Source organism: Fukomys damarensis, unplaced genomic scaffold, assembly GCF_012274545.1.
Source record: "Fukomys damarensis isolate Sample0158 unplaced genomic scaffold, DMR_v1.0_HiC HiC_scaffold_7, whole genome shotgun sequence".
NCBI classification, from domain to species: Eukaryota; Metazoa; Chordata; class Mammalia; order Rodentia; family Bathyergidae; genus Fukomys; species Fukomys damarensis.
The window spans coordinates 17,769,142-17,793,204 of NW_022900919.1; the positions used below are offsets into that span (position 1 = coordinate 17,769,142).

At 40.2% G+C, this 24,063-nt stretch overlaps 1 protein-coding gene across 2 annotated transcripts in view; it reads right to left on the reverse strand.

The window, feature by feature from the left end:
• Positions 1–7,710: 7,710 nt before the first annotated feature.
• Ntrk3 (neurotrophic receptor tyrosine kinase 3) overlaps positions 7,711–24,063 on the reverse strand; it is a 356,741-nt gene continuing 340,388 nt past the window's right edge. For both annotated transcript variants that reach the window (XM_010621033.2, XM_010621034.3), the window contains 2 exons: positions 11,668–11,826; positions 7,711–8,094 (listed from right to left, as the gene is read on the reverse strand). In XM_010621033.2, coding sequence (XP_010619335.1) covers positions 7,909–8,094; positions 11,668–11,826 — 345 coding nt within the window. In that variant the 3' untranslated portion in view covers positions 7,711–7,908. The remainder of the gene's footprint in view (positions 8,095–11,667; positions 11,827–24,063) is intronic.

Genomic DNA, 24,063 nt, shown 5'->3' on the forward strand with positions numbered 1-24,063 from the left:
GGCATGTAGCAGTGGAAGGCCCTGGGGTCAATGTCTAGTAGCACACACACACACACACACACACACACACACACACGTGCACGCGCGCGCACCCACACACGGAGTCAAAAATAGATTCAGAATTATAAAAACTGTAGAGAAATTTGTTGGACAGATGTTGGGGTTCAGTATTCTAACATCTTGAGGGGAGTTTGCAAAAAGGCCTGTGATCATGTTGAACATTTCCACAGAGCCAGGGCCTGAAGGGAGCTGGATGAAGCTAAGCTGAAAGCCTTTTCTCAAAACTCTCCATGTCAGTAACGGCCCAAGTTTGTAGAGGACTTGTGATCTCAGCTTGGAGGTTTGTCAGGCTACTGCATCTCGCTGTGGCACCATGCGGTGAGTGAAACCGGGCTCTGTCTGTTCTACAGCTCACAGTGCCTTAAAGAGAGAGGACAAACCAGTGCTCTGAGGACAGCTCCATTGCAGGGCCTAGGAAAACACCTGCGCAGACCACATGCTTTCGTCCATCAGAATTTGCCCACCACACCTGGCTGCAATCGTGACCTGGTTGCATCTGGACTCTGAAAGACTAGGGGCCCCTGAGCAGGACTAACTGACTCAGGTCACTCGTTCTCCAAACACCATTCCATCCCTTCGTGCAGCATCACGATATGGTACAAAACTCCTTGTCGTCAGCCTCATAGCTTTCATACCTTCATTTACAGCCCCCTCAGCCCCCTCGGGAAAACCCAATAACATGATAACCACTGTCACTCTGCCTGGCTCAGCACTGGGCAGAGAAAGATCAGAGCTCCCTCTCTTAGGGTGAGACCCCAGCAGTGACTCTTCTGCTCCTGGAGGCTAAAAGTTCATGGACTAAGAGAAGAGTCAGTGGGGAAGAGAGAGGCACGTTGCAGAGGGTAGGCCATCCAGGGTTCCAGACGGGATTTACAGAGACACGCCACATGCATCTCAATGAGCTTTGCTGTAAAATTCACTGCACAGAGGTTAATCTAGATGTCAACATTGTCTGACAGCACTGAAATTACTCCGGGGCAGGACTTTTTCAGAAGTCTTAATATAACAGTCAATTCCATCCTGCCTGCAGGAAATGAAAGTTTTCTGCTTTGTGTGTCAAATCATTCAGCTCCAATTTTCTCACTGTTTGAAGCCCAAACTGTTTGTGGTCCTGGAATTCACCTCCTATTAAGACTTTCGCGGAGTCTGAGAAGCTGGATTGTCTGTCCTATGGAAACAGGAGGATAAGAACCAAAAGAAAAGAGGAAAGGAAAAAGAAAAAAACAGAATCTTCCCTACTATAGACAGCAAAAATCAAATCACCTGGACTAGGTTTGTTTATTTGCCCCAGAGGCAGGTTCAGGGGCATCAGGTAAATGTGAGGCAGTTGTTAGAGACAGAACACAGACAGATCTTGGGGTGGGGAGTGGAATGCGTCCTATCATTTACTATATTACAAAGTTCCCAGTTTTTAAAATGTAACCCCTCAAACTCTCTTTTAGTGAAAAGAAAAGATGGACTGGAAAATTAGTACTTCTCACTGAGCTTGGGGAGTGTTGCATTGAAAAGAACGTCAGAGTATGCACTAGACATCTGGGCTCAGTGTCTAGCTGTAGCCTTGCACAAAAGATGTCTCAATTTCTAATCTGCTAAGGTGTGAAGAAGCCAACTCTCATACTGTACTAAAATCAAAAAAGCGAAACTTGAGAGCCTAAGTGCTTCTTAAAAATAAATATGCAAGAGGATTTTCCTTGCCTATGTTGTCTTGCTATATCTATAAGAAATGTGCTTGTCTGCTAGAAGTACCTTTTGAAAGCTTGGACCACAGCACTGCACACAAAGCAATATATTCCTGTGTGATTAGGGACAATTCACAGAACTTACTATTTTGCTGTGAGAAACAGAGCTCACTTCGTCAATTCAAGACATTGTTCCCCACTACAAATAACAAACTAGGCCTTGCTTTAAATTTGGAACTTAGTAGTTCGCTAAAAAGGAAGAAGAATATGAACTTCATTACTTTGGACTAGAATTGCAGATATGCTCACGGAACCTCATTTTCCACAGATCTCACCAGGAGTATCTATGATGCCACATTGAAACTTGGGCCAGAGGCATTTAATGTTCCAAAGTATAAATATTTTAGAGGCAGCCAAAGAGACTATTTGGAGAGAATGCACCAGGCAAACAGAAAGTTTCTCAGAAGACAAGATTCAGATCTCTTCGGGTAGAGCAGCCCACTCTCAGAGCAAAAGTCCTAACACCCAATGCAGTGACAAATATTCACCATATCAAGTAAAGTCAGTAATGCCTTTCAGAAAGAGTGATCAAGTATCAGCATTTCACATTCCAGCTCTCCCATCCCTCTTAGGGGAGGACAAGATAGCAGTGGGTGACTTCTTTATCATCCCCATGTAAGGTGCAGTAGAAATGGTTCCTGTGTGGTGATGTATTAAACAACTAGGAATAGTGATCTCCTGGTGCTCAGAATATTATTGTCAAGATAATTTAATCCAGGGAGCACCAAATGGTCCAACTTTACAAGATGACAGATTTCCCATCAGAAACACTCAAAATATATTTGAAGCCATCCACAGGAAATGTAAGGTGCAAAGGGAACCTGAAATTGGAATCTATTTGCTGACTCCAGGCAGATTTTCCCTGAAGCCATTCCAAGCAAATTTGCTTATGTATATATGAGTACACAATTTACATATGCCTGTATTTTCTTTGGGAAGATATTCACAATGATGTTCAAGCAAACCCAAAACATTTTCTAGAGCCTGTATTAATATGTTACTAATTGTGCAGAAACTTGGAATTTCCCTTTAGAACCTACTGAGTATTGGCTGAAATGATTTATTTGTTATGCAAGAAGGTGGAGCTCAAAGACACAAAGCCAGAAGGAGTGGCTACAATACTTAAGGCCTAGGCTTCAGGTGCCATTTTTTGCTCTGAGGCAAATAGCACTGGGCATTTTAGAGGCTGGCTTCCAAGCACAGTGGACAGGAGACACGTCAGGAACACTGGTGGGCAGCACTCTGGATTGCTGGCACATGAGCTCACTCAATAAGCATCTGTCCACATGTCCATGCTCAAGATTCTATGAAATGCACAGGGAAGACCCCAAATCTTGTGACTACTCATTGTAATAACTATACCTGGAAGTCAAAATCATACTGCTGCTTTTTTGGTTCAGAAAGGAAAACAAAAGGTCCATAGTCCATTCCTGAGGAATGGAGAGGGCTTGGGTAAAGACTCTGCAACTTTAAACACCTCTCCTTACCAGCATGTTAGTTCCTTACAGTTAGCATTTAAAGAAAAAAAAAATCTGTTGGTTTTTAACCCTGAGTTCCAGTTGACAGTGAGGGGTGAGCAAGCCTGTTCCATATCTCAGAATAATTTCTGCCAGTTTTGGGTGTGTCAGTGCTGCATAGGAAATGATGACTAGTTCAAGAGGGTAGGCTGGTAAAGGTGGTCTCTCTGGAACAATACCGATTTAGGGACCCTGGCTTGTCTGCCTAGCTGCCTCCACCCACTGGTGGATTGGTGTATGCCACAGATGCACAAGCAGCTCAACTTTCTTTTCTTGCCTTCAATAATCAATTACTTACCATTGGTAACTTTTTCACCCTACCCCTCCTTACCTTTCATTTTAACTTATTTCTAACAAGTAAGCTTTGTGGGAGGAATAGAAGGGAAGAGAACATATCTTGTTTTTAATCCCCTAAGGATATCCAGTTCAATCTCTTAAATATCTCAGAAAGAAAACTGGATAATTTGAGAGATTATTTGATTTAGCCAAAGTTACCTGGGTAACTAAGAGTAAAGCTAAGAATTGTGATCTTTCTGATGTTTCCTATACTCTCCTACTATAGATGACTCCTTGACTTCTGAGATGAGTTCTTGTAGCCCCAGAAACTGGCAGACAGCTCCTCTGTTGGTGGTGGTTTCTGTAGTATTTAGCACCAGAAATAGTTGCACTAGTGTATTCCGCAAAGTAAGCATCACCAGAGAAGAATGTCAGTGTTCAGCCTGAACCCAGAAAATCAAAGGACTGTTTGCCTGTCATAGGATGCCTCTGTCCAAGGATAATATGTACATCACTTGCTGAGTGGAGAAAGCATCAAGTCCTTTGTCTGTTGACTGAGGGAGGCTTGGTGTTCTCTCAAAGTTCAGAGATATAATTAAAGGGCAGCATTTGGCTCATGCTCAAAGCCAGAAAGAACAAGCAGGACCTTGTCCATGGTACCTTGTTCCAAGGTGGACATCTGACAACAAGTCACTTATTCAGTCTAGAATGGGACCAAGTAAGGACAGCATGGCCAAGGTATCACCCTCAGTTCCCTGGAATGTTCACAAATTGTCACACTGAGGTTGCTTCAAACCAAGCTCTCAGAATCCAAATCTACCTTGCTCTTTTAGTGTGTCAAAGGTTTTGGGCATGTGGAGAGGAGGGTCAAGTACACTGGAGCGGTCACATTGGCTGATGAGATATGATTTCAAGATTCACTTAAACACATCAGGCTCATTAAAATAAATACATAAATAAATAAATAAATCTTAGATAGTGCTTTCCTGATGCGTAGAAAAAGACTAGGAGGGAGAACAAGAACAAATCCTTTCTGTGGGTCTAGAGTAGTCTTGGACATTTTAGACTCTGATTTGTGAAAACCTGGACATAAAAGAGAAGAGGATTTTCCTATTAGAACTGACCCCAGCACAAGCCTAGTGTACCCTCGGAGGCAACTGTCTTCACCCATGCAAGGCCTGAGAAAGGCTAGCCGGACGTTGCAGCGTGGCGCTAAGTTCACACAGTATCTTGATGCTGTTAGAATGGAAGAATTCAGGCCAGGCATGGTGGCTCATGCCTGTAATCCCAGCACTCAGGAGGCTGAGGCAGGAGGATCACCTCAAGTTTGAGGCCAGCCTGAGATACACAGTGAGTTCAAGGCCAGTCTGAACTGCATAGTGATACCCTGTCTCAAAAAAAAAAAAAAAAAAAAAAAAAAGATCAGGATTCAGAGCCAGAACAGGGCCAAAGATTAGCAAGGACATCCCTTATGCTACAGAGGGGAATCCAATTCAGTGAAGCAAGTCTTACTGGTCCTCTCTCAGTACAGGAGGGATGATGTGCCCCACATACTCGAGGCCCTAGAATAACTAACTACTCAATTTCCATAGTCCTGTTCTTTGCCTCCTTTAAGCTCTAAATTTCTTTTCATTTTTTTGTGCCTGCCTTGGTTAATGTGTATACACTACAGAGAACAACAAGAAAGTAGTAAGAAATAGGTCTGGCCTCCCTACCTCTCTTGACTCTACCACTCTCTCATTCACACTCTTCCACAGGTGGCTGCTCATCTTGTACATAGCCAAGACACGGCCCCTGTGGCAATGCCCAGGGCTGTGGGACTAAGGCAAGGGCAAGCCGACAAGCTCAATCTCCTTCAATGCTCCTGGTTCCCCAAGGAATTATCTTCTTTTATCTGTCTATGAGGATTCGGTGCCCTGACTTGAAACACTCACACATTCTTCATTCCCAGTTGTCTGCTAGCCTCCAACCCATTTCTTCTCCTCATTTTTCTCAGCCCATCAGTGACTATGAGGTTCTACAAACACATAGTCAAGATCAAAGCCACACAGTGCACTGAAGGGCCTCTTCGATCTGGAAGATACTTTCCCCTCAGCCAGCTCCAGTCATTCCCTCCCTGAACATCTTTCCAGATCAAAACCACACTGTGCCCCTCCATTCAGCAATCACAGCTCCAACACAGACCAAGAGCCTCAGGTGAAGCAAAGAGTAGAAAAATAAGAGAAGTAAGTATCACAGGACAACAAAGGGTTCTCTTGAGGTGGTCAACCCATAAGCTTTCCCCCAAAGTCCTCAAAGGCTAGGTGTACAGCACAGTGAGGAGACTCATCCCCAGCTCCCGTTCACCCAGTTCCCTTCCCAGTCCAGCTGAGTAGCCTTGCTGATCCTTGAATCCCAACCGTGGCTACAATGTGAGCACAGCTCTTTTCTATTGGAATATAAACATTTTGGGGCCTAACAAAAAAGCAAAATCACAAACACATAATTCAGTCCTAAACGCGCACAGGAATTCCCATGCTTTAGCTGCTCTCAGCTGAACAGGGTATCCAAGCTGTAGACAGGTCTTCAGCTAACAGAAAAGGGTGCAACTCAGAGACTTTCAGGGGCATTCAGTTAGGAAAACGTCAGTTCACTACTAACTCTGTGCTTGGGCTGAGGTGGATGGGCCTGGTCCCCTGAGAGGGGCACATCTTCTCCTCTCCTACAGGGGGGCTCTGTGCATTTCCTTGTCTTGTGTCAGAGAGGCCAGAGATCTGTCCTGTCGCTGTCCTGGCAGCAGCAGCAGCAGGAAGGCAGACATTCCCTTGTGCTAGGGCACAAGGCGCTGGCCCTAGCCCAGATGTTTCATCCTCATTCCCTGGTCAGCGCTCCGTCCTCATTAAGATGCCAAGCCTGCAGCACCGGCCACTCATTGGACATCTCCCAGAGACGCCTCCGCCCCTCCCCCACCCCAGCCCACAAAAGCCATTTCTCAGTCCCTGCCTTTTCACAAGCTCAACGCAGATGCGTCAATCCTTCCAGAGGCTGGAAACGTGAGGAGAATGCCAAGGGGCCTGGCAAAGGTACCAAGTATGTAGCTTCTTCCCCGCTAGCTCTCACCTGTGCCACTGCCTGCTCCCTGAGGCACACACTGCCTCATCATCTCACCAAACCTGGATTCCTGCCCTAGCAGTGGGGTTCACTTCGGACTTGGTAGAAGCCTAGGAGGTGGAGCTAGGATTTAGGGGAGGAAGATGAGAAACAGGACCAAGGAACATACCCAATAATGACCAATGAGCAATGAAATCTCTTGTTGTTGGGCCCCTGAAACCTGCTCTGTCCACTTTAGCAGACAACAGGAGGGAACCTATTTCCCACCCCCCCAAGCTCCCCAAGGGCCTGAAAATGGAACGTGGGGCCAAGGAGTCTTTCCAGTGAAGGAAAGACATGCGGCAGTGCCTTGTCAGGGTTTGGGTTTCAGCTATTTATTCTTCTGTGGTTCTTTAGTCCAGAAAGCAGTTCTTGAAGCTCAGAGGATAGAATAACAACAAATCTAGCAAGGATCTTGGTCGTGGTTTCCACTCAGGATGGATGCAGTCTGCTCCTGTCTGGGTTTGTGGTGTTGTTCATTCAGTGTCTACTGGTAGGTGCCGTCAGTGCTTCCCGAAAGCATCAAACTATACTCGGTAGAAGAGACAAATCAGAAAATCATCCTGAACTGGAGACAAAGGAGAAGGGTGCAGAGGCAAAGGTCAGGGTAGACTGTAGCATTCTCAAGGACCCTGGTGTTCTGATGTCATTTTCAGGCCAAGCGAGGCCTAGCAAGTCTGTGAACGCGCCTGGTAGCACGCGTGAGCAACAGTAACTTTGCACCACCCTGGCTCCTCCCATCCCAAAGCAAAGATTGTCTCTCTGCAAGGTCAAGGTCTACTCGGAAAAACCTAGAGCTGAAGTAGCACAGTCCACAGCTTAAGTCAAGGGAATGTTCATATACGTTAATAATACTTAAGATTTTCGGAATCTTTAAAGTCTTACGGTTTTCTAAATCAGCAGCTTCTCTCTGTATTAGAGAAGGTATTCTCTATAGATAGATAGATAGATATATAAATATATATATATATGTATATAGCCAAACTGCCTTACAAGGTTTTTTCTTTCCTTTTTTTTTTTCTTTTTTCATTTTTTCAGTGTTGTATGTGTAGCAGGCACTTGAGTTTATATGAAGATGTTCGCTTCAGTCACGGAAGGAAGAAAGGAGTTGTGAGGTGGTGAAGGGAGATGTATGAGGCAGGGAGAGAGGAGGCAACAGAGTACGAATTTTTGACCACCATCTGCCACTAGCCGAGAATGTCCAGGTAGATCGGGGTGGCCTTCCCCAAAGCGTGGAGGATTTTGTAGATCTCCTTGATGTTCAACCGCTGCTGTGGTTCCCGCTGCCAGCAGCCCAACATGACGTCGTACACCTCTTTGGGGCAGACTCGGGGCCTCTCCAAGACACGACCTTGAGTAATGCACTCAATGACCTGTAAGAGAGAGGAGAAGAAGAAAGTTATATTCAAAGACCAGCGTTGGCCCTGTGGCTCCTGCCCAGTGAAAGCCAGCAAGTTCATTGACAGTGTCAGTACGGAGTGGGGTATCCCCAAGCACAGGCTGCAGGCGGTACCTATTTTCTTGCGGGTCTGTGCAGGGGATCTGGGGACAGTGATCGGCACTGGCTGGTGGAGCCCACCGCTGCTCTTTGGATGCTATCTCTTGGGCCAGGTCTACATTGACCTTGCCTCCTAACACACCCTTTTCCTTTTTGCTTGAGTTTTTATTGTCCTAAATTTCCTCTGGGTTGACTGAGTTGCACTCATTTTCCACTGGCTTGTGGTGATTGGCTTCTGACCGCTCCTTCCCCTTTTTATGAGGCTGTGTGATTTTGAAACCCCTTTAAAGTAGCTCTGCACCCCTGGCCCCTGCTCAAGTATTTCCTGTTAGCTCCCATTTCTCAACGTGTTCCGCTCTCAGTCACAGCCTCTGCGTGCACCACTGGGCTTGCTTCTGAGTGCAGGACCCTCTCTCAGCAAAAACCCTTTTTCCCTCTTCTCTGCACTGAATCGTGTATCTTGTTTCTTTAAAAGTCTTTCTGCTTTGCTTTGTTTGTTGGTTTGCTTGTTTGCTTTACTTTTAGCTTTTATTTATTATTGAGCTCTATAGTGTTTTGTTGTTCAGTTCATTCCTGCTTTAGGCACTGGGGGTTCTTTTCAGTGGGAGTCTCCTGGGGTTTGACATAATTTCGTATTTTTGTTCTACATTTCTTTTCGATGCTTCAGTATTATCTTGGTTCTTATATGTACTTTGCTAGTCCTAGTGTTGGCCATTTCTTCAGAAAGCTTTGGTTACTTTCATTAGAGGATGGTATTAGAAACTTATATCTGGCCCCTAAATGTGCTCATTGGATCATGACACCCACACCGGATAATGCAAAGAAATATGTGTATATCCTAACCACACATATATACCCGATTTTAGGGGAAACAATCTGTATATATATTAAACTAAACACGAATTTATACTGATGTCTCCTATCAGTCGGTTCTCATCAGCAGTCTTTAATGCTAGGATTAACCTCATGGCTTATCGTCATCTGCCAAGTTGCCAGTGCAAGTCAGTTATCCTCACAGGATCTCATCATCCTTAGCAATAAGATGGGACTCAAATGCCTCACTTGACCACCTCCTGGGAGTATCATAAGGACCACGTGAAACCAAGAAAAGGAACTGTGTGGTTCAATATACTGAAAGGGCAGCCGAAAGGAAGAGAAACAAGTTAATGCAAGGCCAATCACTTGAGAACCAATTCTGTGATTTGTACTTTATTTCTGTCTTGGGGTAGGGGTGGCAGGGAATGCTATGGATCAAACCCAGAGCCTCATTTATGTTAGGCCAGTTCTTTGCCATTGAACTACACCCTCAGCCCAAGGCTGAAACTGAACATGTGCATTTTCAAGGTTTGGTCTTGTCATCTTTAGATTTGTTTTAATCTCTGTCACTACCACTGCGTAACTTCAAGCAAATTAACTTATCCAGAATTTCAGTTTCCACATTGAAAATTGTTTGTGAAGATAAAAGTAAACAGAATAAGCTCTAGTTCAGTAGCTGAACAAATGTCGTTATTCCCTGTCCCCATTAGTCTATATTTACTTGAGCAACAGAACTGCTTTTCTTTTCTCCTTTGTATCTGCATATGCTGCCCAACCCTGCCTCATCCTGGGCGCTGTCTCTTGTCACTCTGACCTGGAATGGCCTATCAAGCCACTGAGTGTCAGCACCCTCCTGGAGTCTGTGATGGCCCACTAGGCTCCTTTCTCGGCAGGGCTGCTAGGTCTCCAGCTACTTTTATTCCCCACTGGTATGCCAGCCCAATTTTCACTCCTATTACTTTCACCTCCATGAAAAAAGGTCCAATTCAAGCGGCAGCAGCAGCTGCTGATGTTAAGATCAAAAACGCTCAGTAGTGTCTCTTCTGATGTGATACTATCCATGTCGTCAGCTTCTGTAGGGAAACCCATTATTAGTGACTGCCAGCACCTGGCTGCTGTGATGGGTGGAGTAGGGGAAGTGGCTGGGGCAGGAAGCTTGCCTTCAAGGCCAGTGGCTCACCAGGCAGTCTTAGAAGAAACCCCAGACCTCCTGTTAGCTACTGTGAGGCAGCTCAGGTATCCCGGACAAGTCTTCTGCTAAGACCAATAATACACCCTGACTCCAGAGCCTCTCTTTCTTTAGACTACCAAACTACCCGGGGGCTGTGCTCAGGTGCATGTACATGTGTGTCTGCATGCATTTGTAGCCAAGTGGATACTTGTACATGTGTATTTCCCACCCACCAGGAAGACAGTATTTTTTAAAACACCATAATGAATAGATTCTGAAACACATTCTTTCCTTATTTTAAAAGGTTGTCAAAATGTTTTGTCTTACTTTAGGAAATGTGGTTAGGCCCCATTGAGCTTGTGCATGGTAAGATATTACAGACTGAAAGAACAGCCTTCTTTTCAATCTTTGAAATTCACTTAATTCAATGGTCAGGATATAGGAGAACAGAGATAGACATAGCTTCTAAAAAGAAGGACACTTTGCTGAATATCACAGAAAGATTTAAATACTAAAGTACCTTTGTGTTCATGTTTTACCAGAGAAGAGAGAACCATAAAAACAACTGGAAGTTTCTTTAGGTCAGAGGGGGTGGAAGATTGACCCCCTTCCTGTTTGTGAACTATCTAATTCCCTGGGTAACATACCTTGGGTCCACCCATAATGGAGAAGCATCTGGATGGATTTGGAGGCAGGACAGCCCTGGGAGTAGAGCTCAGGCTTTCTTCCTGCCCTGGAGATCTCTCCTCTGATGTCCTGGATCATCTACTCCAGGTCCCAGGCAAAGTCCTTTCCTTTGTCCTGAATCTCAACCGGTGTTTTTGTGAAAATTACTGACTTCCTATAGCTAAAGCGCTTAGAAAAGTGACTGGTGTTAAATGTTAGCTACTATTAAAATTCATTTACTAGTATTTTATAGTTATTTTAAATTAAAATTATAAAATATACTATTTATCATTAAGCTTACCATTATGATTTCTTTTATTCCTGGAAACCCAGACATAGCTCAGTCTGTTGTGTAAAATGGGCCTTCTCAATTCACCATCCTCTACACCCCTGGACTGGCATACCTAAAACCACTAGGGACCCAGATTATTTGGGCATACTAAGCAGTAGGTGTTTCCACAAGATGGCACAGTTGAAAAATTCATAGTTATTCTTTGTTTTCATTTTCTGTCTTAGTGAAACATTTGTGATTTCTAAGTGTAGCAGAACAAACAGAACAGTGACTTGTGTCTCAATTTAGACATCTGATTTCATGTTCTTTTGACAATTGTTCAACATTTCCTACAATCACAATTTTTCCCCCACAGAGAAACTTTCTCCTCCTCCGTGTGCCTATATTCACTCAGCTGGCTCCAAAACCCACCTGATGTTTTATACACTACGTCTGATTCCAGGCCTGAGATCTTTCTTATCAACATGCCTCCAAATAGGGATTCCTAAGCCCCCCCCCTTTACCTCTGTGTTTGAGAGCTGGAACCAGGGCTGCTTCCCGTAGGTGAAGATTTCCCAAAGGATCACCCCGAAGCTCCACACATCGCTCTCTGTAGTGAACTTTCGGTACATGATGCTTTCAGGGGGCATCCAGCGGATGGGGAGCATGGTGTGTCCTCCTACCTAAAGAGGGGTCAAGACAGGTGAACAGAGTGACCAGATAGCCAGAATCAGTCCTGCCATTCTGCATTCTTCACACGTAGACAGACTCTCCGTGCATCCAAACCTGACAGCCACAACTTTATGTAACCTGTACCTGAGAGTGAGCAGAGAAAGATATAGACACCCACGTCTACTGTGCTAAGACAGCTAGAATAGCAGTTACAGGTAGCACCAGAGAGAAGACAGACTCCTTGACCTTGGGCGTAAAGAAATATCACCAAGTGATCTGATCTGAAGTGAGAGAGAAGGCTGCAGGACCTGGTACTACAGTAGAGTTTTGGAATATTCCTTAGGAGGGAGTCCAAAAGGAAGTCAAGAGAACCACTGAGTGACTCACCAAGCACCACAGACACCAAGCCAGACTCACTGGCCAAGGTAGGGAAGGCACAGGGCACCTGGCAATCCTGATGTCTTAGAATGTAGGATGTCAATAGAAGCAGATAAAGAAGCTCTAGGAGCATGGATGACCATGTGCTAATTTCAGGTGGATAGGATAAGAACTCGTGGCAATTTTTTTTGTCAAAAAAGGAGACAGTCTTCAGAAATAGCACAAAAAGGACATCAGCCACTTTGGGTTTATCCATCTGAAAGCCAAGGGCAAGAGATACTGACTGATAAGGGCAAACCACAGGGTATCCTTTTCTGAGGAAAATGTTAGGGAAAGCCTTATTGCCCAGCAGGACAGATGTATTAGCATAAGTGGAAGAAAATTCACAGCATGTTTTAAAACTCAGAAACAAACTGCATCATTGCTAAATACAGCTTTAGAAATTGGAAATTTGGGGCTAACACCTGGAATTTGTTGGTACAAAAGTGCTCGTCACTGATTAAGAATGAGTTCTCTATAAGTGTTCTTATGAACTATTAATATGAATTTTTCATTTGCATGGTGGACAAGCTGGAGGAAAAATAGTAATGAACATTTTAGGAAGAATGAATTGGGAAGTCTTATTTCTAAAAAGAGAAATCATATTTTCCTCATCCACCTGAAGTATTTTAGAAGATAACTGATAATAATGGGTTTGTGAAGAGTTATTTTGAAACTGAGATTTTATAATCAGGTAAGTCTGTATCAAATATGAAGGTATTTCTTTTGAATAAAGCAAAGACTCAGACATTTTACTACACACAGCCTTTCATAAAATAAAGAAGCAGAAGTTAAGTGAGGAGGGAGTCTAGAAAAACAGAGGAAAGGATCAAAGATATACAATGACTTGGAAGATTATACACAATATAAAGCAAAACAGTCACAGAATGCTGCTTAAATGTAAATAATAATTGCTAATTAGTAATACAATACTAATAAGGGCTTCCTGAAAAATGGAGACATTTAAAATTTACAAGAATCAATCACATATTAAACCTCAAAGGAAATCTGAAATTCTAAGACAAAAAGTACATATAAAATAAAAATAAAAAATAATTTATTTGTTTTTTGGTTTTGTTTTTTGTTTTTTTTTTGGTTTTTTTTTGTAGTACTGGGGATCGAACTCGGGTCCTTGCACTTGCAAGGCAGGCCACTGAACCACTGAGCTGAATCCCCAGCCCTTTTTGTTTGTTTGTTTTTTATTTTATTTTTTTATATTTTTGTATCAAAAAAGTAATACAGAAATTAACAAGAAAAGGATAACCTTTTAAAAAGTTCTTTTTTTGTCAACTGAAAAACTATTTGGTAAATAAAACATGAAAATAAATTTTAAATTATTTATTATAATGCTATCCAAAATCCTATTCATTGTATAATAGGAATATAGCTAAAGCGATTGTTGGAAAAACTATATGAGCACTTAGGTAATTATTTTTAAAATAGTTAAAATATACCTAAGCTAAATAAGGATTTTTTAAAAAGTTAGTAGAGACCTAAAAACAAATGCAAAGAAAGACAAAATAAAACAAATAGATAGCTTGGAATGGAACAAAACAAAGCAAAACAAATAACCAAAAGAGACAAAAAACAAACTTGATAGGTACAATCAATTACTAGTTCTTCCAAAAGTTTTATATACCCATGATAAAGTTAATGAGAGATGTAGAATAAAGAAATATAAAATTCTAAGAATAGTAAAGTAATAACTTAAAAATATAGAGACGATGATTGGTTTTTTAGAAAGTAGCAATGAAAAGCAGAAAACCTGAATATAAAAACAATTAAACTTGTAGCATAAATAATCCATACATTAGAAATACAAGGTTCAGATGGTTTTAAGGGTGAGTTCTATCAAAATTTTCTATCTTTTTATATTTTTGCAAAACAAAATCAATACAGAAACTTTCTCAAATCAAGTTCTATCAAAATTTCCTATCTTTCTATATTTTTGCAAAACAAAAACAATATAGAAACTTTCTCAAACCACTCTCTTTGGCTTGAATATCTCTGATAACAAAACAGTTACTTTAACATATAGCCTTAATATATAAACACAGTGAGTAATAACAGATCAGCAGTGTATCACAAGAATCCCATGTTAAAATTCAATAAGATTTATAATATAAACTCAAGAAGGCCTCATCCTTAAGAAATCTGTGTTTATATTTATTAAATTAAGATAAAAAAAGAAAAAAAATCCTTTCAAAAACACCTAAAATTTCCAATACTCTTTTCTGATTAAAAGCCCTAATCCATTAATAATAGAAGGTAACACCTTTCACTCAGTATGCTACATATCATAATAAATGGTAAAACATTAGAAACATAGAGGGTTTCTTCTGCCACTGATCTGATGAAACATTATTTAAGATCCTAGCCAATGCAATAAAATAAGAATTTTAGAATAAGATAGAAATGTTGAAAAGGAAACCATTAACTAAAAGCAATTAAAACTGTTATATTAGTAAGTTACCCAGATATGAGAGGGACACATAATAGCTAAAATATTCTCTTACTAGTGGCAATGACTTCAAAATATGATGAGAAATAACACTGTTTGTACAATAGTAATTAAAAACACTTAAAACACCTAGACATAAACCTTAACAGAAAACTGTCTAAATAAAAGTGCTGAAAAACACAAAATCAAAATAGATGGAAAGTTTTATTATTTTCTTGAATAAGAAAAATATCATAAACCTCTCATTCCTCCCTCAAATTAATCTAAAAGTTCATTACAATCTCAATGCAACCCCCAATAGAATGGTATATGGAAATTGACAAGATGAATCAAAAATTCATCCAAGGTAGTAAATATTCATTAAAAACTTGTTGAAATAGAACAATGATGGAGATTTACTTTATCAGCCAAACATTTTATCAAACTACATAATGAACACATTTTGTTTTGGTATAGGGATAGACAAATTTATTAATGAAACAAGCTAGAGAGCCTAAAGGTACATCCATGTATCAATATTGAGATTTAATAATATGAAATGATGGGTTAGTAATTAAAGTGTTGGGAAAATGAACTATTCATTAAAAAATACACTTAGATACCTACCTCACACCATATACAAAAATCATTTCCAGATGGATTAAAGAGCTAAACATAAAAAACAAAACAATATTAGAAGAAGACTTACAAAAATATTTGTATAATCTCAGGAGTGGAAGTCCTTCCTACATAAGACATACATGTTAAAGAAGCCATAAAGGGTAAGATTTAGAGATACAACTTATAAAATTAAATACTTTTGCATGTAAAAGAAAAAATAATCATAGTTAAAAGACAAGTGACATAAAATTTCTGCAATATATGTAACAGACAAAGAATTAAAATCTACATAATAAAAGTAGCTTTTCAAACTAGTTAGAGAAAGCAATCCAACAGAAAGACAGGTGAAGAAAGGTTAAGAGCAGATGACCCACACAACAGCTACCAATGGCCACAAATGTGAAGAAATACCAAATAAAACAACAGAGACATGTATTTGAATGTCATCTGAGATAAACTGGAAAGGACAGATGTTATCTGGTGCTTGCGAGGACTTACCCGTGCCACTAGTGCGATTGAGAAGTCTTTTCTGAGGTCAGATTCTTTGCAAAATCTAACTACACTAATGATACAAGTGGCTTTGAGCCCAGCAAATGCACTTGCAGTAGTCTTAGACAAATATTTGCTTATGTATGCAAAAGTTTTTGGTTGAAGTCAGTTATTTCATTGTTTCTAATGACAAAAATGTGTTTGTTCATCATTAAAAGTGTATGCAAGAACTAAAGTAAAGGTATGTGAACAGATATGTAAATATGTCTATGGTATACTAAAGTGTATGACATTGAAAGTATATTTTATCATTCTCATTCGTGTAAAATTGGGTATGTAGATACATCAGCATCACGTTAAAGCTGCAGCACAGCCTACATGAAAGTCTAAAAGATTTACTACCTGGTCTACTACTCTGAATCAGACTCAAAGGAATACAAAGATTGGAAGCCATATTTTTTTAATTGACAGAGATATTTTGTTTTAGCATTGCCAAAATACCAATAATTCTTCAATCCCAATTATCATTCAATGTTAACATTTCTCCTTTGTTTTTCAGTGCTTTAAGAAAGTTTGATCCAAAAGAAATCTACATATTGCAGTTTCTTAGGTCTCAATCTATAAGATTTCCCCTGCCCCAAATTCTTTTTGAATCATTTATTTAACAGAAATGTTAATATTCTAGTTTAATTTATTATATCCCCCATGGGTCATTTCACATGGACCTCAATCTACTGCATTTTCTATAATCAATAATATTTGATTATACGGATCAGCTCCAAATCAGTTCCAAGTTCCACAACACAGCAAAGGTAGTGTATCTGTCTTTCTGTTTTGGGATTTTGAGACTAATCAGTGGATTCAGTCTGATATAACTCGTCATGAAATTTCCTTTCACATAATGATTTTAGCTGTCACTGATGATCATTGCCCAGGTCCATTATTTCTTTAGTGGTTACAAAAGGGTGATATTCTAATTATAGCAGTCCCTCTACATATATTATCTGGAAATCTTTTATAAATAAAAAAACTTTCCTTCATCAGTTAGTGATAACAGCTCATACAGACAGACAAAATGAATGCTTGATTCTTTCCCTTTATTTACTAGTTCTTGTTATTTCCTAGTTCTTAGAGCAATGAATTCATTCCTGAACATTTACCACAGGTGACCAGTGAAGAAACCAAAGCTTTTTTTTCCTGAAAAGCTTTATGAATACTTGCTCCTTTTTAACACGTAAAAGTGTTTTGTTATATTGTAGCTCTTACTTTTTATGCTCGGTGCCCCATCTTTTGTTAATGATAAACTCTTGAAAGATAGTACTTCTACATAACCTCAGTAGTCCTCAGTAGCATCACTGTTTTCTGATGTGAAAGAATATTCTAGGATCATCTTGTACATTTCCTGCCAAAGTCTTGGATCCAAAGATCTCTGGATCCTTTTGATGGATAACAAGATTCAGAGATCACCATATGGAACCTAGAAGTGCTTACTGCTACTGGAGTAGGCATTGTTTCCAGATCTTTATAGTATCAAGCTCATAGCTAGGAAAAACTTCTTCTTAAGATAAAATGTAACAAGTTCATGTAGGTTTTTCTAAATTCAGAGTTAGGATTACAGAGCTTTCACTTAACTTTTTTGACTTTTATATTTCTACTTTTCTCTCATGCTGAAAATATTGATTCCTAGATGCTACAGGGATCCCCAAAGTTCTGCAGACCTGGATTTGAAACCACTTCAGTGGGCACTGTATTCTATCCCTGTCTGTTACAAGGGTTGGAAAACCTTGAGGTAGGCCTCATCCATGAAACAGTGGGCCTTTATTAGGGAGGATAAGAATAACATGAGGTACATGTAATAAGTGCCCTTTCCTATCAACTATAACAAAGCACTGGAAACAACCCAAGGGCCCACTATTGGGGATTGATTGGGCAAACTATGGCACTGTTATATGCACAATCATATCCTTACTCAGGAATGAGCAAACACCAGTGAAAGAAGCAAAGCATAGAACAGGTAAGTGGATTTTACTCTCTGCTTGCTTGTATAAAAAGAAGTGGAAGAACCTGAGATTTCCCAAGCATGTACTCAGTCAAGGGTAGACATGAGGGAAATTGTAAATCACCAATTCTAGGATGTATTTTTTCTAGAAGTGAACTTGGAAAGCCCTGTGGCCTAGCAATACTATTGACCAATGTGATTGTTGTGATGTGTCAACTTGACTTATGTATGAACTGCCTATAACTTTAGTAAATTCTGGTGTGTCTGTAGATGTTTGGCCTGTAGGACATAAACTGAAGAGAGAAGACCCACCCATGATACAAGTGGTACAAACAAATAAACTTGTAGATTGGTCGGAATAGAAAGAGAAAATAAAAAGGGAAATTTCTCTTTTCTTCAGAGCCCATTTTCACCATTATTTGGACTTTAGTCTCTAACTCCTTCAGCCTTCCAACGTAAACTCTTCAGCATTTTGACACAGACTCACCATGGCAGCGATGCAGTGAGATTCCAAGCCTTCAACTTTCAACCTTCAGCTGCCGCTGGTCTCTCTAGCTCTCCAGCACACAAGCAGCCATTTTGGATTCTTCCATCTCTGATCTGGCAAAAGGTCATTGCAACTCATCTATTCTGACCCTACCTATTCTTGACCCCAAGCCTACCTGATAGACCCCTTGTATAATCCTACATGTATTTTATATTGAATCTATACCTCTAGAGAATCCTATCCAATATACCAAATTACTCCCTGAACCCACAGCATACCACTCTCAGGAAAAAATACAAATTTCTCACTTATACTAAACCTCAGAAATGAAAACTTACACAATACAAAGGAAAAAAACTATGAAATATTGTTATAAGCATAGAAAATGAATACCTCTAGTGACTGAGAAACAAATAAATCCATTTGCAAGCTGAGTAGTCTCCAATGTTTTCAAACAAATGAAAGTTGGGCAAAGAATTACCAGATAAAGGATTAAAAATAATTTTTGATGAGACCAATATGTGAATTTAGGCAAATAACTAGATAGTTTAAACTGAGTCACATTTTAATAACAAGACTCCCTTCTTTTCCTATTTCTTTACTGTGAACATTTCTTGTTTTTTTGCACCTATAAAAATGAAACAAGGACAGAGTTTATACTGAATTTTCCTAATTTTAAGGATAAATAACATAGTATCCATTAGTGAATATGTAGAGTAATAGAAAAGTATGAGATGTTTTTCCATTAAAATTAAAATTTTTATTTTTCATACTCATGAAAAGTTTTGATATATAGAGATATTATTTTGATCAACTGCTTGCTTCTGCATACGAATAATGGCAATGACACTCAATTCTAAAACTCTTAACATTTACAAACTTATGGTCATTGGACATTAAAAATTAAATTTAAAGCTTCATACATATTTTTGTCACAGTAGATTATGATAGAGTGGCCAGTAAAAGGCTTTCAAGCATAAAACTAAATTACATAAGGATAAAATTCGATGGGGTAACTGGAATGAAAATATAAATTCACGAAGAAAATGGAGCCATGTAAAACTGACTGTTTAAGAACTTGTTCATGTGTTTAATAGATGCTGTACCAAATTGCTCTGGTATTTAAAGTTCATTAGATGCATTAAAGGAATGATGTATTTTCTTAATGCCAGTGTTTACAATATTCTGGAAATGGCATCACTTGCAATTTAAAATTGTGTTGAAGATTGTAGATAGCAACTTAAAATGTTCAAGGGTTATATGTGGTTTTTCAAAATGTTTTAGGGACATAAAGGTTTGAAGGAGGCTGGTCTGGAGAGTCAGTGTATAGAAGAGAAAAGTTTGGAGTTCTGCCTCTTGTCTCTCCCCAAGCCTGCGTCCCACTCATCATCAGGCCGTCAGATGATAATGGGAAAGAACAGGAAAAAATGGGACCAAGAGCAACACCCTCATCTCCAGCTTCAAGTGCTTGCCTAAAATCCCAAATCCCACTTCTGTCTTTCCAGTCCTTGATCTTTGCTCTCAGTCTTGCCCTGGAGGGCCAGAAGTAAGTGACACAGCAGGCTTGACAGTGGAGTGACCATAGGCTCTCAGGCTCCAGTTCCTACTGGGACTAAATGCTCGGCCACCACCACTCTTCCGACTTCTCACTTCACGACCCACAGCTGTCCTTTCTCTTCTAAGCTAGCCTTTCCAGAGCATGGAATTTTCATCTTGCATTTTTCCACTGAGTGACTCTGACTTTGCTGCAATTAGAGAGAACCCACTGTCCTGGGTTAAAGAGAGACTCAGCTCAACTCCAGAAAATCTCAGCCTCTCTATCTAATGACAGAGATATTGAGGCAGTTAGTGGAGTCCAAAGAACACACAAAAGACTGTTTCACTGCCAGAGATTTAAAACATTTATCCTCACACAACTCTGATGAGATATAAAAGAAACATAATAAGCCATATTCCACACAGAAACTGAGAGCCAGCAAAAGTGAGCAAACACACATTCAGAAGGGGTACTAATTCTGAACCTATGTAAGGATTCAAGGGTCCTCTGTATTCACCAATATTTATGGGTTGAGTCAGAACCTATGGAAGTAAATTAGAGGACAATGCATGTCTCTGAGAAAGCAAATGTCAAAACTTGTAAAAACTTTGCAACATGTGTTAATGGCAAGATGGTCTAATGGAGAGACTGTCATTTACGGTAAGTGCTATTATTTTTTATTTATTCTATTAATGTTGCATTAACATTGATAGCATGCCTAGCACAAAGAAGAAACTTCATATGCATTAAGGAAAAAATGAAAAGTTTGGCATATGTCCTCTTCATCCCTTGAAAACTATTCCACACATGCCTCAGCAGGCCTTGCTTCTTGTCACCCTGGTCAGTCATGTTTGAATGGAGTACCAGTCAGAGGTAGCCATCACCTTAAGGTAATATTGTACCAGCTGCAGCTCCAGCAGCCACTACTGCAGTCTAACCAAACAAGAGTTTACCCTAAGGGTCACTCAGGTACTGCATTCATTTACATACTATCCTGAGGATCCCTCAGGCAGGTGTCATTTCAACCAGTTGATTCTTGCATAGAATGAACTTGATAAAATTGTCATTTTTATGTGTCCTATTATATTATCTTATAAAAAATAATGAAAAACCATGCAATTTGTAGTGATCTTGTATTTGAATAATTGGACTGGTAAGTGGTTAAAATGATTGCCACTCTTGCTTCAGAGAGTTTGGAGATTGCACATCCTGAAGATGCACATCAGTGTATGCTGTTTATAGAGCATGTGTGTACACACGCCCATGTCAGGAGAGAGGATGTTTGCATGAATACGGGTGTATGTCCATTCGTGTGATTTGTGTGAACAGTTGCAGATACAGACACAGAACACAGGCCTGTCATGTCTTGATCACATGGGGTTGGTGAAACCTCCTTTGGATATTTCTAGAAATACACAGCCTGTAGTAGGAAGACGCACACTAGGTACTCCTCCAATGTGTTCTGTCTCATGAGATGCAACAAAAATAAATCATTTCACGTTGAACCCATTGATTAGCTTTGCTGACAGCCTACAAACTTTCCTTCCAAAATGAAGGAAACCTCTTTGCTGCAATCAATCCTTGTAACTGTCCACCCTCTCCAAATGCTGGGCTCTCTTATTAGTTTCCTCCACACCCACACATATATGGGAGCCCTCCAGACCTCAGACATAGTCCTTCAGGAACTTTCCCCAGTTCCTGCCTTCCCCTCTCCCCCTTCCTCTGCTCATCTCCCTCCCATCTCTGCTTGGCTATTCTGAGTTGTGCATGTGAAACTGTTCTTCAAGTTACTTTGTTGGCCCCATTTGTTCATTAAGTAGGCATTCTCTTTGGGGCTGAACGTACATTCTCTTCAGATGCCACCCAGATTCCTGGTGTGTCTTTGGGATACCGATTATGCTTGTAACCATCCCCTGACCAACTCCCCAGTTCAGGGTCTGCTCAAGGGAGAGATGCAACACTACAGCTCCAGTTCCTTAGCACATAGGACTGGAAACAGCCTTGGAAATGAGCTCATCCACCTCCAGACCCAGAGAGCTTGGCCAGAAGAGAAGTAATATCTTGTCTAAGGTCACTGGGATAGTAAATAAAATTAAACGGAAGTCCTAGGGTTTTATTCCTTTTTAATGTAAGCTTATTGCTGGAGTATAGCATGCATACACAAAGGTATGCAAATAAAAATACACAGATTGAGTCTTATGAAGATTAAAGTTTAGGTCTGTAGTTTTTCTTCCCCCCACACTTATGCACATGGACTTTGGGTCACCTGGAGAAAGTGTGTTTTCTCCAGATTGTGTGGATGAATACCTTAGGGATGCAAATACATATCCATCTGTGGCTTCAGCCAGGTATGGAAACTCCTTGGTTTCCATTGCAGGGAAACTTGGTGAGCAAGATTCAGATTCTTCTTACAGTGACACTGGACCTCTAATTTACCAAGTCACAAGTGTTTGTATTCCTTGTGCCTCTCTTCCTCTCCCCAAGAGAGTGGGGCAGACTATTACCTAGCTTCTTATTGATACGAATTGAGAATTTCAGCCCTAAGTCTAGTAGGTGCTTGGATTCTTTGGAAGGAAGGACTCACAAAGACATCATTATAGCATTGCTCCCTCAGAGCAGGCTTTGTGACAGCTTACCCAAATGGCCTCCATTTAGCAGAATCTCAGAGGGATGTCTGTTTCAGTCTGAGACTCTAGCCTCAGGATCAGAAAACCCTTGGAGTCTTCCAAAACTGTAAGGAGTTAAGAGCCAAGCTGTTTAGCAGCATGAGCCTAGAGGATAAATAAGCCCATTGTGATTCTTCCCAATTCTCTTACCTAGGGCTGCATCTGCCAGGAGCAAAGTTTTCAGAGAGGAGCTCCAAGAATACACACCTTTTATAACTTCTCCTTTTGTTTTACTTTTTCTGAGTCCTGACCATCTATATGCTGGCATTTGTTCAAATACCTCATTGTCCTTTATTGCCCCCAGGCAATATAATTTTTATAGAGCAGACACTGCAAATCCAAACATGTACGTTGAAGAATAAGTTGGAGAATATTTTCTTTTCTGAGTGCCTCAGTTGGAGCCTCCTGGATGCACTAAAATCTTCTACATGAAACAAACCTCAGAGATGTTAAAAGAATTCAATTCAATGAACTAAACTGGAGGCCGCAAGTCAACTCAGATCCACAGTTCACACTAAATTCATACTGACCAGCCCATGTCTCACGTGCTCATTATTATACACACACATAAAGGAAGGCAAGATAAACCCTCCTAATAATCTTAGATTTTTTTAAAAAGTTGCCCATACAGTCCAGGCACTCGCAATTAGATTCCAGTTTATATTCAAACTTATTTAGCCAAAATAAAGTAATCTCTAAAACAATATGAATTTTGCTAACCACTTAAGTTGCCACACAAAATCTAAAAATTATGAGAACCCACATTGAAAAATGTGTATATGCAGAAAAAAAGAAACACCATACAACTCAGCTAAAGCTATTCACCTGCTAAGCAACTGTAGTGAATTTATGTAACATCTGGAAGGCTCAGCTTCCTTGTATATAAAATAGGGATAATAACACAATTATTAGAACACATACAGGAATAAAATGAAAAAGTAAATACAACAGAGGCAATTCACAGGCATATAGAGATTGTTCTGAATCTGAATAACCCTTGGATGATGCTACTACTCTCTCAAAGGTAAGGCTTACATTGTTATAGAGCATTTCTCAGTTTTTCCATGGACTTAGATATTCTGTCGAAAGAACTCTTTCAACAATGAGGACACCGTCTCTGATTCATGGATGAAAAAGTAGTTCAAGGATGAAAGGTCAGACAGTCAACCTACGTAGAGCTCAGGCTGGAAGCAATCCATTGTCCCATTCCAAGTGTGTTTCTTTATTAATTTTGTAAATTGAGGATAATTCTACCTAAAACAACTGGGAGTAAATTTAAGGAACTGCGGGATCTGTGCAGCTACCAGTCTGGATCCTTGGATCCAGGAGAAAAGCTTGCCTAGAATAAATTGCAGAGAAGACAAGCGTGGCTGGTTAGAACTTCCTTGTGACTACGCTCAATGACTGTGTATCTTGTGTGTGAGGCCTCGTGGCAGGAGAAAAAAGAAGAAGATGATTTGACTCTAACAAAGCAAACAGTGAGGTAGAGTCTTTTGCTTCACAAGGCAAACTCAGCCAGGAATTGACTCTACTAGTTCTTCTCTAAGATAATAATAATAATAATAATAATAATAATAATAATAATAATAATA